We start from the raw sequence: 14061 nt of genomic DNA, 5'->3' as shown, positions 1-14061 counted from the left end.
AGGGGGGAAGGGGGAGGCGGGGTTTGGAACAGAGTGCGAACTAGGAGGGGATTTCGAACGGTAAATTGGCCGCATGGGAACAGTCCAGAAAGCGGGAGTCTCCGACGACATATCGTTGAGAAAAGGGTGGGGGGATGGGGGAGCAGAGCTGGTTGGGATCCAAGAGGATGGCGACATGTTGAAGGGCGAAATAGTAGGAAACATGGGAACCTCGGTTTCTATAAAAATAAAGAGGAGCGAATTATTAACAAGCGAAATACAATCTAAGACACGAACCCCATGACCTTCCCAACCGCGGAATCCCACTCCTCGTCCCACCTTCTACTCCCCTCCTTGACAGCCCCTCTCCTCAGCCGCTCCAGCTCCGCCTTCCCACCACCATCTCCCAACAAGCGCCCCAGAATGCCCGCCAGCTCCTCGGCCGTCTCGAAGCCGGCTCCGTTCTCGCCCTCCTTGACCAGCTCCCCGAAGCTCTCGTAGCCGCGGTAGGCGGCCACGGGCAGGCCGACGCCGAACATGTCCACCACCTTCATGGGCAGGTCGACGCCCGAGCTGCTCTTGTGCAGGCAGATGCCCAGGTCGGCGCAGGCCAGCAGGGCCGCGTAGTCGGCAAAGGGCAGGAAGGCCGTGGCGACGCGCACGTTGGGCAGGCGGCCGGCCGCCGTCAGCTCGGCGACCCGGCGCACGTACAGGTCCCGCTGCGGGCCCTTGCCGGTGATGATGGCCAGGAGCGGGGTGCGCGTCCCGTCGGTAGTCTTCGTGGTGGTGGTGGTGGTAGTAGTGGTGGTGGTGGTGGTGTCGGCAGCCGATGCGTATCGGACGAGGGCGTCGAGCAGGAGGGAGAAGTCCTCGTCGGGCGTCCAGCTGGTGCTGCTCACGACGAGGCGGGTGGCGCCGGAGAGGATGGCTGGGATGAGGGCTCGTTCCGGGAAGTCCTCGAGGACCCTGTGGAGGATCTCTTTCCGGGCGGAGGGCGAGGCGAGGGGCCGGAAGATGGCGGCCGGCCGGTCGTGCACGGCTAGGATGCGCTGCGGGAGCGAGTAAGGGGGCCTGCGCAGCTGGGCGGCCATGGCGTGCGTCACTGTCAGATGGAGGTGGCCGAGGCGGCCAAAGTAGCATTCGTAGAGCTTGGAGAGGGCCACGAAAGGGTGACTGCGCCCTCGCGTGCCGGCGAGAATGGTCCAGCCGTAGTTGTGCCAGTCGATTATGAGCTTGCTATTGCGCAAGTAGCAGACCAGACCGGCAATGGCGAGAGTCGGGATGCTCGGTGGGTTCTGAACGAGGATCCATTGCGCCGGCGGGAGAAGGCGGGCGAGGAGGCGGGTGAGGTGGTAGACCTGATGCAGAACCTTCCATGGGGCGAACAGAAGGAAGGGGATGGATGCCGGCCTGCTAGGCGGCGTGGGGATGGGGGTGATGGTGATTCCGGGGCTGTTGGCAATGTCGGGATGAGGAGGGGTTTCTGTGTTGCATGCATTAGCTTATCCAATCCAAACTCGGGAACACACTCTCTCGGTCCATCTAACGGCAGACGCACCGAGGTATCCGACCAAGTTCACCCTTCCTCCATGTTTTGCTATGCTCAAGGCATGGTAGGTCATGCGCGGACTGCGCCCGACATCACCGAGGACAAGAACGTGGACCGAGACTGGTTCGTTTGGTGAGCCGGCCGGGGGTCCGTCGTACTTGGTCAGGGTGAGGAAGTAGTACGCAGCAAGAATCGCTAAGTTGGAGATGCAGATAAGCAGCAAGTACAGCAACAGGGCGATCATGCTTGCCAATGGGGCAGCCACGGGAGGCATATAATGGGCCCCCAGGAATGCCTAGCTTTTTGTCAAACACAATAACAGAGGCCGGACCTCGACCTCTGCTCGAAATCCTTTCTTTCACCTGCAGAGCCTCGTCGATCTCGTCGTACGGCCGCAAGGCTTGATTCAAAGATGCCAGCTTGCCTCACAATTTCCCCATATTAACGCGGCTTATCGGGGTTGCATACAAATGCTTGGTGGGCACTGATTCCGGGGTGATGAGGTCTTGGCAGATCTCGTGCATGCAGCCAATCAGGGGCCCGAATTTACCTCCAGTTTCTCGGCTTTCAGGGGCCAGGAAGCGGAAAGGCGGCGGACGAGGAGCGCGACAAGGTGGGTTAACCCGACAAGAGTACGGATAGTGTGTAAAGAGGAGGAGGGACCACACAAACATCAGGACCGTGGGCCCGCGGCGACGAAGTTGGCATCCCTGCACTACACAATCTCGATGCCTTAACTTCAGCAGCCGACAACCTGAAACGACTGTGCCGTTCCTTCCTCCAAATCGCGGTCGATAGCAAACAGTGGAAGAGCTGCTTCGGCTCTCGGCTGTCCCAGTGAGTACTATTTACTATTAAAGCGTCTTCTCCCCGCGTTTGCTGTGGCACCCAACGAACCGTCGCTGTTGACAGACAAGCTGCGCCTTATTGATGCAGGATATCCAGCCGACCGGGAACGCAAAGTGAGTCGCATCGAACGTCGGGCGACCAGTTCGCTTCACCGCCGCCTCTGCCCGCCTTCCGCACGCCGCCCGATGCCAAATCATAGGTGATTCAAGGAGCGCCCGACGCTCCTTAGCCCTGCGCTTGGTTGCTGGATAGGATATCTGATCTCGCCCGCCACCTCAAATCGGCATAATCGCCTCGCAACCCGGCACGATGGCATCGTCCTATGCCCTGCCGGCCTCAGCGCTCCATCAACATCATCATGGTTCAGACAACAACCTTTCACACTCACACTCCTCCAATGGCCACTCCCACACTACGTCCCTGACCTCGCTGAGCCCCTCGCGGAGTCGTAGAGAGACTCGACCAAGCGGCACCCATTCCCATGGCCGGAGTCACCATCATGGTGGCGGCGGCGGCGACAACCCCTCGCAGTTCCGAACGAACTCGAACGTGCCCATGCCCATCAGCATCCCTCCGCCAACGGGGTCGAGTGGTGGTCAGTGGAAAATCGAATCAACTCCCGGGGGCAAGGCATTGGTGTCGCCGTCAGCGGCCAGCTTCGACGCCGCCGGCGTGTACGAGCCTCCCGTCGGGGCGCTGCCGAGGTCGCACTCCCATTCGAGCCACCACGCCCATGATCATTCGGGTCCACGGTCCAAGTTCACGGCGCTTCTGCTCCAGTACACCCCGAGGTGGCCATTGTTGCATGCGGTCGTGTCGATCGAGGATTCCCGGAGGATATTCTATTTCATGAGGTGCGTGAGAAGACTTTTGTCCGAAAGGCGGCGAGGATATCCTCCGACTGACCGGTATCTCTCTGCAGCTTAAACTTTGCATTTATGGCGGTGCAGGCGTTTTACGGTTACGTGACGGACTCGCTCGGTCTTCTGAGCGACAGCGTGCACATGTTTTTTGATTGCGTGGCCCTGGCGGTCGGGCTGTTTGCCGCGGTGGCCAGCAAGTGGCCTCCGAGTGATAGATTCCCGTACGGTTTTGGGAAGATCGAGACGCTGAGCGGTTTCGGCAATGGCGTCTTCCTAATCTTAATCAGTGTGGAAATCATGACGGAGGCGTGCGAGCGGATATACGAGGGCAGGGAGACTAAGAGGCTCGGGGAGCTGTTTGTCGTCAGCACGGCCGGGTTGCTGGTCAATCTGGTGGGTATGATGGCATTTGGGCATCATCACCATGGCCATGGTCATGGCCATACCCATAACCACGGGCATGGTCATTCTCATGCTTGCAACGGCCATTCCCACAGCCGCCACGACCACGACCACCTCCACCTCCACAGCAACGGGCACGACGAGAAGCACAGCCGCCCGCGCGGTGGACCGGCACATTCCCATTCCCACGACAACGAGAACATGCACGGCATCTACCTCCATGTGCTCGCCGACACGCTCGGAAGCGCGGCGGTCATCGTCTCAACCGTGCTCACCCACTTTTGGAAGTGGCCCGGCTGGGACCCGCTGGCGTCCTTCCTCATCGCGGTTCTGATCCTGCTCTCGGCCCTGCCGCTGGTGAAGTCGTCCGCGCGACGGCTGCTCCTCACGATCCCTCCCGAGATCGAGTACAACTTGCGGGACACGCTCTCCGGCATCACGGGCCTGCGGGGCGTCGTCGGCTACGCGGCACCCAAGTTCTGGCTCGACGACCGGGATGCCGGCCAGGACGGGGGCGCCCCCAACAAGCTCTTGGGGGTCATGCATGTTGTCGCGGCGCGCGGGGCCGACATGGAAGATGTGCGGGATCGCGTGAGGAACTACCTGCTGGAGCACAACATTGATGTCACGCTGCAGGTCGAGAGGGAGGGCGACACGAGCTGTTGGTGTGGTGTCGGGCGCAGCCCGCTGTCGCAGACGCATCGGACGACGCATAGTACCGGTATTTTCTGAGCGAGGTCATCTACCCTGCAGATGTTTTATTTCTTCGGAAGTGCGTTGGAGATATTGCTTCCTCAGGAGATATTCGTCTTGGAGGATTTATTGTACAACATACGGGTTGGATTTACAGCCTTGAAAGATATTTCTGGAGAACTCATGTCTTGGGCTTAATATTCTTCAACAGGAGAACCCTATACCTAAGAAAACGCTTCTCTTGCATCTTTGCGAATACCCCACCAAAACACACGAAACTACCATCGCTGGAAAGCTCTCGAAAAACGCTATCTAACGGTACCACTTTCAACTGCGCGCGAACCGTTGCAGGTGTGCAACAGGCACCACAGGCGTAGGAACCGGACCCGACCGCAATCCGGCCGTACCTCGCGCGCCTGTCAAAATTTTCACCGCACAGACCACCTAGCGCCCCTAAACGTAACGTCAACTTAAGGCCTAACGCTAAGCTACTAAGTAGGGAGGCCTATAGCTTTGAACTAATCAAAGGGGGGCCTACTATAGGCCTACCTTACCTTAGATATTAAGGAGCTTAGGGGTCTTATTGTATAACTAGTCGACCTTATACCGAGCCTTAAATAAGGTAAGGTATAGAACCTTGCTAATAAGCTCTTATAGGGCCTTATAACTACTATTATAGGCCTAGTTCTAAACCTATAGGAACTTATAGCTAAAGAAGTTAAAAAGAGGCTTAAAGAAGCCTTTAAGGCTACCTTCTACCTTACCTAGGTATAGGTAGCTATAGGGCCATAATAGGGGATAATAGGCCCCTAAAGAGGCTTACTATCGGCTAAGGCAGTGATATTATAGGCCTTATAGGAGGTTATAATACGGAATATAGGCCTATAGGAGGACCTTAAAGCCTAAACCCTAGCTAAGATAGTCTAAGCGGTTAATAGGGCCTCTAGCCGTTAGGGAGCTATTATAGCTAGGAAGCTCCTAAGTAAGGATATAATAGTAGTCTTTAAGGATAAGGCTACTAAGGATTAGTATTTGGCTAATAAGTGATAGGTGGCTATAGCCTTTAGAGAAGAGGTTAAGGAGGTTAGTAAGGCCTATATAGTCCTAGCTAAAGGAGTCCGGAAGGAAGAACTATAGGGAGTTAGTAAATAAGACTTTAAGGGGGCTATAGGCCTATACTTGATTAAAATGGTCAAGTTTTAGCTACTAAAGAGCCTATAAAGGAAATAGGCTATAATACTCCTAGGCTTATAGGACCTCGAAGAGGCTTAGAAGGCCTATAACGAGGGCGTGATCTAGGATGCCTAGGTACTAGATTACAAACCCTACTAGGATACTCTAGAGCCAAGGTAATACTATAGGTACTAGAGTTTTAGTTATATCTAGTAGTACTATTAGCGGCTAGCCTATTATAGACGTTATAGTACAAAGGCCTATAGGGAGGGGGGGAAGACTAGGAAGGCCTAGTACCTTACCTACTCTGACTAACTTCCTTATAGGTATATAGCCTATAGGGGCCCTTATACTACCTAGTATAAGGGCTGCCTAAAGAAAGTTAAAGCCTAGGAGAGAGCTAGGGAGGCCTATTAGTATAGACCTTAGACCTTCTAATTACTAGAGTAATTATACTAAAAGGTAGCCTTTGAGTTTAGTAGCTAGCTAGAGGATAACGACCACTACCAAACTAAGGTTAAATGCCCCTATAGAAGGCTTACCCTAGCCTAATAGGTAGCTAGGAGTGCCTTATTTAATGCCTAATGGACCTATATCTCCTTTCTATAGCCTAAAACCCCTTCCCTCTTATAACCGGCCGAGAGGGTAATAGCTATAGAGCCTATTACTACTATTATACCTTTATCCTCTGCCCTAGCTACCTCAAATGTAAATTAAGATCCTTTAGTAGAATACCTAAGGTAACAAATAGGCCCTTAAGATCTTACTAAAGAAAGCTAAATACAACCTACTAGCCATCTAGGAACTATAGATTAACTAGTTTATAGAGTTAATATACTACCCCTAGGCCTCGAAATACTACCTAGTTTACAAGCCTAAGGGCAAGGCAGCTATTCTAGTAGTTAAGCGCTTTCTAGTTAGCTAGTAAGACTATTCGGCAGAGGAGAACTAGTATAAGGTAACCTTTCTAGCCCTAGGAGAGAGGGGGTTCGAGCTCTAATTAGTTTATAATAATAAAGGGGAGCAGGCCCTCTTATAGGACCTGCTAGCCCTACCTTGGCCAACCTACCCCCTAGTTTTTATAGGTAACTTTAACCTCTACTACCTAGTCTAGGACCTATTTGACAGGCTTAGCCTAAGGGCTAGGGACCTCCTTAGCCTTATAGACTAATAGGACCTTGACCTATATATACCCTACGGCTAGATTACTAAGGCCCCCTAGGGGGACTAATATAGCCGGCCTTTTATAATAGACCTATTCTAGGCCTTGGCTAGGCTAGAAGCGACCTATAGAGATATTATAGAATATAGGAAATCCGACTACTACCTATAGGCCCTAAATATCTCCTTCTAGGGGGCTAATAGGCCTATACTGGCTAGTAAAGGGTAGGACTAAAAGAGCCTAGATAAAGAGGTTATATAGGCCGAGGTAGCCTACCTCCTACTCTAGCTTAGTAGGTAGGTATTGGCCCTAGCTAGGCCTGTCTTCCAGGGCCTAGAGAAGCTTCTATAGGCCTTCGACAGGCTTATAGAGGCCCTCGAGGAGATAGCTATAGTCTCGGCCCTAGTAAAGAAGGCTAATATAGGTAGCAAACGAGCTCGGTAGTAGACGAAGGAGGTTCGAGAGGCCTAGAAGAGGGCTAAGGAGGTAGAGAGGGCCTATAGGGGCACCCTAAACCCCTATATACAGGAAGCACTTTGGCAGGCCCTATAGGACTAGGCTAAGACCATTACGGCCGTGAAGACTAAGAGCTAGAGGGCTACATTACGGGAAGTAACTAACCGGCTGGACCTATTATAGAGACTAGAGCAGTAGGTAAGGCTATAAAGCTACCTACCGGTTAACCCTCTAAAGCTCCCGGCCTTCGAAGGAGGGCTTATAACCTACTAATAGAAGGCTAGAGCACTAGCCGATAAGTTCTTTCCGAACCTAGAAGTAGACCTATCGGATATCGACGACCTAGATCTAAATGACTACTAGGAGCCAAAGTTTAAAATAAGCTAAGAGGTTATAGTAAGCGAAGTTAAGGTAGTACTAGCTAGGGCGGCCTTATAGAAAGCCCTAGGGGAAGACCTCCTCCCTATAGATCTATTAAAGGTGTGACGAACCTAACTCAGACTTTTTCTAAAAGGGTTCAGACGAAGGTAGATTAAGCAGGACAAATAGGCAGGTCGTCTAAAGGATTTGGTAAAGCCAAAGGGTTTATAACAACACTAGAGTTATCTCTTACAGTAGTCAACAACGATGCTTAGTATAAGTACTATAATTATAAGGGTTACTATCACTAGTAAACTCTTAGAGTCTACCATAACAAGTGACTATCTATATATATATATAATCCTAGGATCACTAGTAGTTGTGGTGATCCTCTATACTAGCTTACCTAGCTCATGTCGTAAGCTAGTGATCCTCTACTGGGATCATTTCTTGCTAAGTGTGATCCTGTCCTAATTGGTCTATCATTCCTTCGGCTTGATTGGCCTGTTTGCGCCAGTGGCTTAGGCGGCATCTGTATATATATTTCTGTGACATAATGCCCTCCCTCCGAGGCTTTCGACCCGAAAGCCCTCTTTAGGTTGCTTCAAATAGCGCTAATATCCTTTTCTACGTATACCTTGTAATTTTTCCCTTTTTCTATACTACTAGTGGCTGATAAGATGACAGATCGTATCTCTAAGCGCTAATCTTCGAAATCCTAATAGCGCGCCGCGCTTGCTTCTTTTATTGATTCTTCTGGCATAGACGTTATACCGTGTTCGTGGTGTTTTAAGTGGAACTTGGCTTGTTATATAGCGTCAGGCTCTTCTTGCTATAGCGAGTATATACGTTAGGGTCGTTCTTGCGATAGTTCTAACGTAGCGTCTGCTTGTTCGTGACCTAGTTTATTGCCTTAATATTTGTAGCTAACCTTTTATAGTAACGAAGATTATATCTAAATAAAAACGTATAGAGCAAGAAGAGGCTAATGCTAAAGAGGCCCTTTTTGTTCTTTAGACTTAACTTTAGATGGCTATCGGTCGATTAGCTTGTCTTCGTCACTAGAAACGTTTCTTAAAGGAGTAGGGTTCCGAGCTATTTCGTCAAGGTATATAGTCTCTAGAGAAAATTAAAGCAGAAGAACAGAGGGTATAGAATTCTAAGGTACACGTTATTAGTGATGTATAGTCTAGGGGTGCTAACGTCCTATTTAACTAGTCTTCTTTAGGCTTAGATTTGTTAGAGGCTAACTTGGCCGTTTTATCCGAGCTAATGCCTACAGTCGATCCGGGTTCTGCCGGTAGAACTGTTCTAGTTTCTTAGGGTAGTTTAAGTTCTTAACTAGTTTCTATAAGTTATCTTCTAGTCCGAAATTAAGCTATTTAACTAGGTATTATAGTTCTCTATTAATAATATATAAATCTAGAATTTCTTTAACGTCCTATTCTTCCTCTTCGTCCTCTACTTTAATATATATGGTAACCTTAGTATTCTTTAGTACTAGTTTAAGAAGTGAAATATAAAAAACATCTGTCTATAGTTATATAGATAATAGTAACGATAGTCAGTAGTTAGATGTTGAAATTCGTTCTTTAATAAGAAAGGGTCTGACTTTTTTAAAGTCTAGCTTTGTGCTTAGTTGTTTAGTTCGTAAGTTTCGTACGATTAGGTAGACTTTGTCTCCCTTCTCTAGGCAAGGTCCCTTAAGTCTATATTTGTTATAGTAGTTCTTTATTCTAGTCTTGATAAACTTGAGTTCCTTTTTAAGCTTTTTATATAGTACGTACATTTGTTCTACTTTGATTGCTACTTTTGGCACTATAACCTCTAGTCCTTACCTAAGGTCTACTTTATATCCGTAGTTCGCGAAGAATGGTATAACTTTAGTTATTTCTATTAGTATTATATTATAAGCGAGTTATACTATTGGTAATAGCATGACCTAGTTATCTTGCTAGTAGTTGACGTAAGAACGGAGATACTGCTTGATAACTTGGTTTAGTCGCTCTGTTTGTCTGTCAGTCTACGGGTGATATGCTGTTGACAGCTTACTATTAACACCTAATCGTTATATTAACGCTTGCTAGAACTTTGATACGAACTTAGTATCTCTATCGGTGATCCATTCTTACGGCCAAGCATATATTGATGTAACTTGCCGATAGATTACATCTGCTAACTATTCTACTATCTAGGACTCCTTATAGGGAAAGAAGTATGCCTATTTAGTTAGGCGATCTACTATAGTAAGAATACTATCGTAGATTACTCCTGTAGCCGTGTCCTTAGATTCTAGTAGCTTTATAATAAAGTCTATTATAACTAAACTCTATAGTTTATCAGCTATTGGTAGTAGCTAAAGTAGCCTATATAGCTTATATTATACTGTTTTGCTTCGATTGTAAATGTCGTAGTTTCGTATAACTTCCTTAACTCGTGCCGTTAACTATAGAAAGTTATAGTATTTCCTAACTTGTGCGATAGTCTTCGTAACTCCTTTATATCCTCCAAGTTTTGACTCGTAGAGTTCTTAAATCATCTGTAGCTATTGATCCCTGTTGTAGATATATGCTTTGCCTTAGTACTAGAGTTTCCTATCTCTTTCTTCTACTCTGTTAGGTACTAGTAGTCCGGGTGCTATTTAATACTATATCTCGTTAATCCTTTCTTCTCGAAAGATTATATAACACTCTAAGAACGAGTTAAGTAGATTATTCTCTATAGGTGTCCACGTTTCATAATGTAACGTTCCGTCTATTCGTTCCTTAAATAACGGTAGTATTATTTCCGTTCGTCCTTCCGTATAATCTGTTCGTCGGCTTAAAATATCCGCTTATACGTTCTCTTTACCCTTCTTATAGTAGATCTTAAAGTTAAATTCCATAAGGAATTCTGCCTATTGTATTTGTCGTCTGTTAAGTTCCTTTATCGTTATAAAGTATCGTAAGTTCTTATAATCTATATATACTTATACCGGTTTAGTCGTGCCGCTAAGGTATAGTCGCTATTTTTTAAAAGCTTCGACAATCGTAAGTAGTTCCTTATTATAGATTAGATAATTGAGACGTAGTCTATTAAGCTTCTTTGAAAAGAAGGCTATAGGATATAGCTTTCCTTATCTGTCTCGTTATCCTAATTGTCCTCTAATGGCGTAGTCTAAAGCGTCCGTTTCTACCTTAAATAGCTTCTTAGGATCTGGTAGTACTAGTACTAGATCTTTAGTAATGGCATTATAGATCTATATAAATGCTTACTTATATTGTTCTTCCCATTAGAATTTAGTATTCTTCTTAGTAAGTTTGTATAAAGGTTGTACGATTGCTCTAAAGTTCCTACTGAACATCTAGTAGAAGTTTGTAAATCTAATGAAGCTTTGTACTTCTATAACTAATATCGGTCGTAGCTAATTCTTAATGGCTTTAACCTTTAAAGGTTCTATCTAAATTTGTCCTAGGGATATCTCGTATCCTAAAAACACCGTTTTTCTAACGTGGAATTTGCTCTTTTCCTTATTAACTAATAGTTTATATATATATAGCGTGTCTAGTACTGCTTTTACATGCTTCCGGTGTTTGTCTATCGTCTTAGAGAAGATAAGTATATCGTCGAGATAATATACCGTAAATTTGTTAAGAAAGGGTTAGATAGCTTGATCAATTAGGGCTTAGAACGTTACTAGTGTATTCGTAAGTCTAAATGGCATGACAAGGTACTTATAGTAGCTATAGGGTATCCTAAAGGCTGTTTTCTACTTATCGCCTTCTTTAATCTATATATAGTTATAGGCCGATAGCAAGTCAAAACATATAAAATATTAGGCTCCTATTAACTAATCTCAGAGCTATAAGATTAGCGGTAATAGGTATCGGTTTTTCACGGTCTGTTTATTAAGTTGCTAATAGTCGATATATAACCATAGCTTTCTATCTTTCTTAGGTATAAACAAGATTAGGTAGCCTACTAGCGATATCGACAGGTAGATATATTCTCTTTAAAGGTTCTCCTCTAAATATCGCTTAAGTTCTTCATTCTAAGTCTAGCTTATATAATAGATCTTAAAGAACTTTAGTTATACTCCTTCCTTAAGCTTAATCTTGTGATCCTATAGGCCGTGTTCTGGTAGTCCTTCTAGATGCTTCGGTTCGAATGCTAGGTATCCTTTATATTCTTTTAATACTTCCCTAGTCTTATCTCGTCTCTTGGTTTTCTAATAGTATACGAACTTAGTTCTATTTATAGCGATACTAGCGATTTCTCCTATCTTAACCTATTACTCCTATTGTAGTGCTCTACATTTGTCAACAGAGAGAATAGCTATCGGCAGTTTAGCTTGTTCCTCCTATCGCGGTATCGATATCGTTATACCGCCTCTTCTAGAGTCTATAGTGGTCTGTCTACTACTGTCTGTCTCTTGCGGTAGATCCGTAGGACATGCCTTCCCTTAAGTATTGTCTGCTCGTAATCCTTATATGCTCCCTATTTTTCTAGTTAAATATAACTCTGTTTAGGGTTATAGGTAGCTACTATTTTTCTAGCTAATGTCTAGGTTATAATCTTTATATTATAGTAACCCTAATATTATATCTTTATCATTGCCTATATCTATAATACTAAATACGATTATTATAGTCTTTCTTATTATAGTAATGTCGATTGGTTCGGTTTCCCTATATACCTATTACATCGGAAATAGCCCTTTGACTATGCTATGCTTCCGCTTTATTCTCTAAGGTATCTGTAGCTAATTTACAAGCGTTAGCGAAATTAGGTTTATCTCTGCTCTACTATCCACTAGTACAAGCATTTTGTGCTATTTCTATTGTACTGTTATCTATAGTCACTTGTCTTACTACTATCGTCTAAAGATTACAGCGATTTCCTATATTTCTGCTAGGAGGTCTCGATATAGTGGTCTCTTACACTAGTTCCTCCTATACTACGCTACTACTTGCTACTATACAAGCGTTAATAGTTTCTAGGCCCCTTAAAGAGCCTTGACCCATTTCCTAGGTTAGTGCTAACCTCTTTAGTTATTCGGCTAATAGCAGCTTCGTCAATCATATTTATTTCTATAAGCCATTAAGTACTTATAGCTTTTTACTATTAAGTCTGTTCTACTTTCTATTGTATATACCATAGCTTTATCTAAAGCTCCTAAATTTACGATTTCTTTTCGTCTATATAATAGAGGTAATTATTACTCTAGCATAAGTTCTATATATCTCGGCCTATTCTATAGTACCTAGGCTAGGCTCGTCTTAGAACTATTGTAATGCCTTCTAGATCGTAGGCTTCGATCTTCTAGAGCAATTTAGCTGCTCTATTTCCTATATTATAGATCTATTCTATGGGGTATAAGCTTCTATTCTTATTTCCTTATCAGGTCGGCTAATGATTGTTTTCGAATTTGTCGCGGAAGTGATATTAGCATCTATATACTATATACTAGAACTAAGGTACTTATATATATACCTTATATCGAGGGTATAGTCATATAGCGTCGCCTAGAAGGTATTAGAATTCTTTCCCGAATCCTTCCTATTATATATAGACCGTAGGTACTCTAATGCTAAGATAGGAATATTTCTTCTAGTAGCTTTCCTATATATACTTATCTTTTCCGTGATTCGCACGTATAAATTGGTATTCTAGGTTCTATACGTCATTACCAAGTTACTAGTCATTAAGGTACTTAGTATAGCTATTAGGCCTATTATATATCATAGGCTATCTTCCTTTAATAGTTTCTATAATATATTAGAGTTCCCTTGTCTTATCCCTTATCTTATCGCTCTACTAGACAAGTCAAATCAAGCGTCTATCCTATTCGTATAGTTCCGTATTAAGCCGGAAAACTTCATTACGGTACCATTTAATTCGTTCCTAGAGGAATAGAACATTAGGTCTAGGTCTTTCGATTCCTTAGGTATCGGTTATCTACGATCTATCCTGCCTCTATATAACTATAAAACCCTACTGCCTTAAGGCTAGGAGAATCGAAATTGGTAGTGCGTATTCTCCTACCGTGTCCTATTTAGCAAGACCTATCTCCAGGTCTATAGTGACCAGTTTGGAATACGGTGCTTGTTTGTCTTTACCGTTGCTATCGTGTCTAAGACTGTCTGTGTCATTGCCCCTATCTTTATAGCTTATAGCTACTACTTCGATAACGTCCTTGGTAGTTTCGTTAATAGCTATAATTTCCTTTCTAGGGACTATCTTCTACTCTTTCTTTAGGCTTCGATATTCTCGCTTATAGTGCCCTTTCTTTCTATAATTATAGTAGGTAATATTAGACTTGTCTTTAGTTATCTTCTTCTAGTCCTGCTTCTATACTATATCTATATCTATAGCTCTAAGGTACGTCCTATACAAGGTACTAATATATACTTGCTTTTTCTTATTATTAGCCTTAGCTATAATTCTATTTATTTAACTTTGTTTCTATTGCTCTTATATATAGAGTTAGTTATCGATTCTAATAGCCTATATAATATATTTATCTAGAGTCTTAGGCTAATTATACTTATATAGCTTGTCTTTAACCTTTTCCTTTAAGCTATTATAGAATAGTT

General features: G+C 44.9%; 2 protein-coding genes across 2 annotated transcripts; one reads left to right on the top strand and one right to left on the bottom strand.

Moving 5' to 3' along the window:
* Position 1: 1 nt before the first annotated feature.
* MYCTH_2298352 (glycosyltransferase family 33 protein) lies at positions 2-1884 on the bottom strand. The gene is made up of 2 exons (XM_003660213.1): positions 1538-1884; positions 2-1462 (listed from the first exon to the last, which is right to left on the bottom strand). Exons 1-2 carry the CDS (start codon positions 1800-1802, stop codon positions 264-266), a joined length of 1464 nt encoding a protein of 487 aa, XP_003660261.1. The 5' UTR covers positions 1803-1884; the 3' UTR covers positions 2-263.
* Positions 1885-2283: 399 nt separating this feature from the next.
* On the top strand, positions 2284-4580 carry MYCTH_2073485 (uncharacterized protein). The gene is made up of 2 exons (XM_003660212.1): positions 2284-3231; positions 3300-4580. The coding sequence occupies exons 1-2, from the start codon at positions 2687-2689 to the stop codon at positions 4372-4374; spliced, it is 1620 nt and encodes a 539-aa protein (XP_003660260.1). The 5' UTR covers positions 2284-2686; the 3' UTR covers positions 4375-4580.
* Positions 4581-14061: the final 9481 nt, after the last annotated feature.

The sequence above is a fragment of the Thermothelomyces thermophilus genome, chromosome 1 (assembly GCF_000226095.1).
Source record: "Thermothelomyces thermophilus ATCC 42464 chromosome 1, complete sequence".
Taxonomy (NCBI): domain Eukaryota; kingdom Fungi; phylum Ascomycota; class Sordariomycetes; order Sordariales; family Chaetomiaceae; genus Thermothelomyces; species Thermothelomyces thermophilus.
Note: the sequence above shows the minus strand (reverse complement) of the source record. Positions and strands in the feature narration are given on the sequence as shown.

Coding starts and splice junctions, on each gene's coding strand:
- MYCTH_2298352 (XM_003660213.1), bottom strand. CDS start 1,802: ATGCCTCCCGTGGCTGCCCCATTGGCAAGCATGATCGCCCTGTTGCTG. Junction 1,463..1,537: donor GAACTTGGTCGGATACCTCG/GTGCGTCTGCCG, acceptor CATGCAACACAG/AAACCCCTCCTCATCCCGAC.
- MYCTH_2073485 (XM_003660212.1), top strand. CDS start 2,687: ATGGCATCGTCCTATGCCCTGCCGGCCTCAGCGCTCCATCAACATCAT. Junction 3,232..3,299: donor AGGATATTCTATTTCATGAG/GTGCGTGAGAAG, acceptor ATCTCTCTGCAG/CTTAAACTTTGCATTTATGG.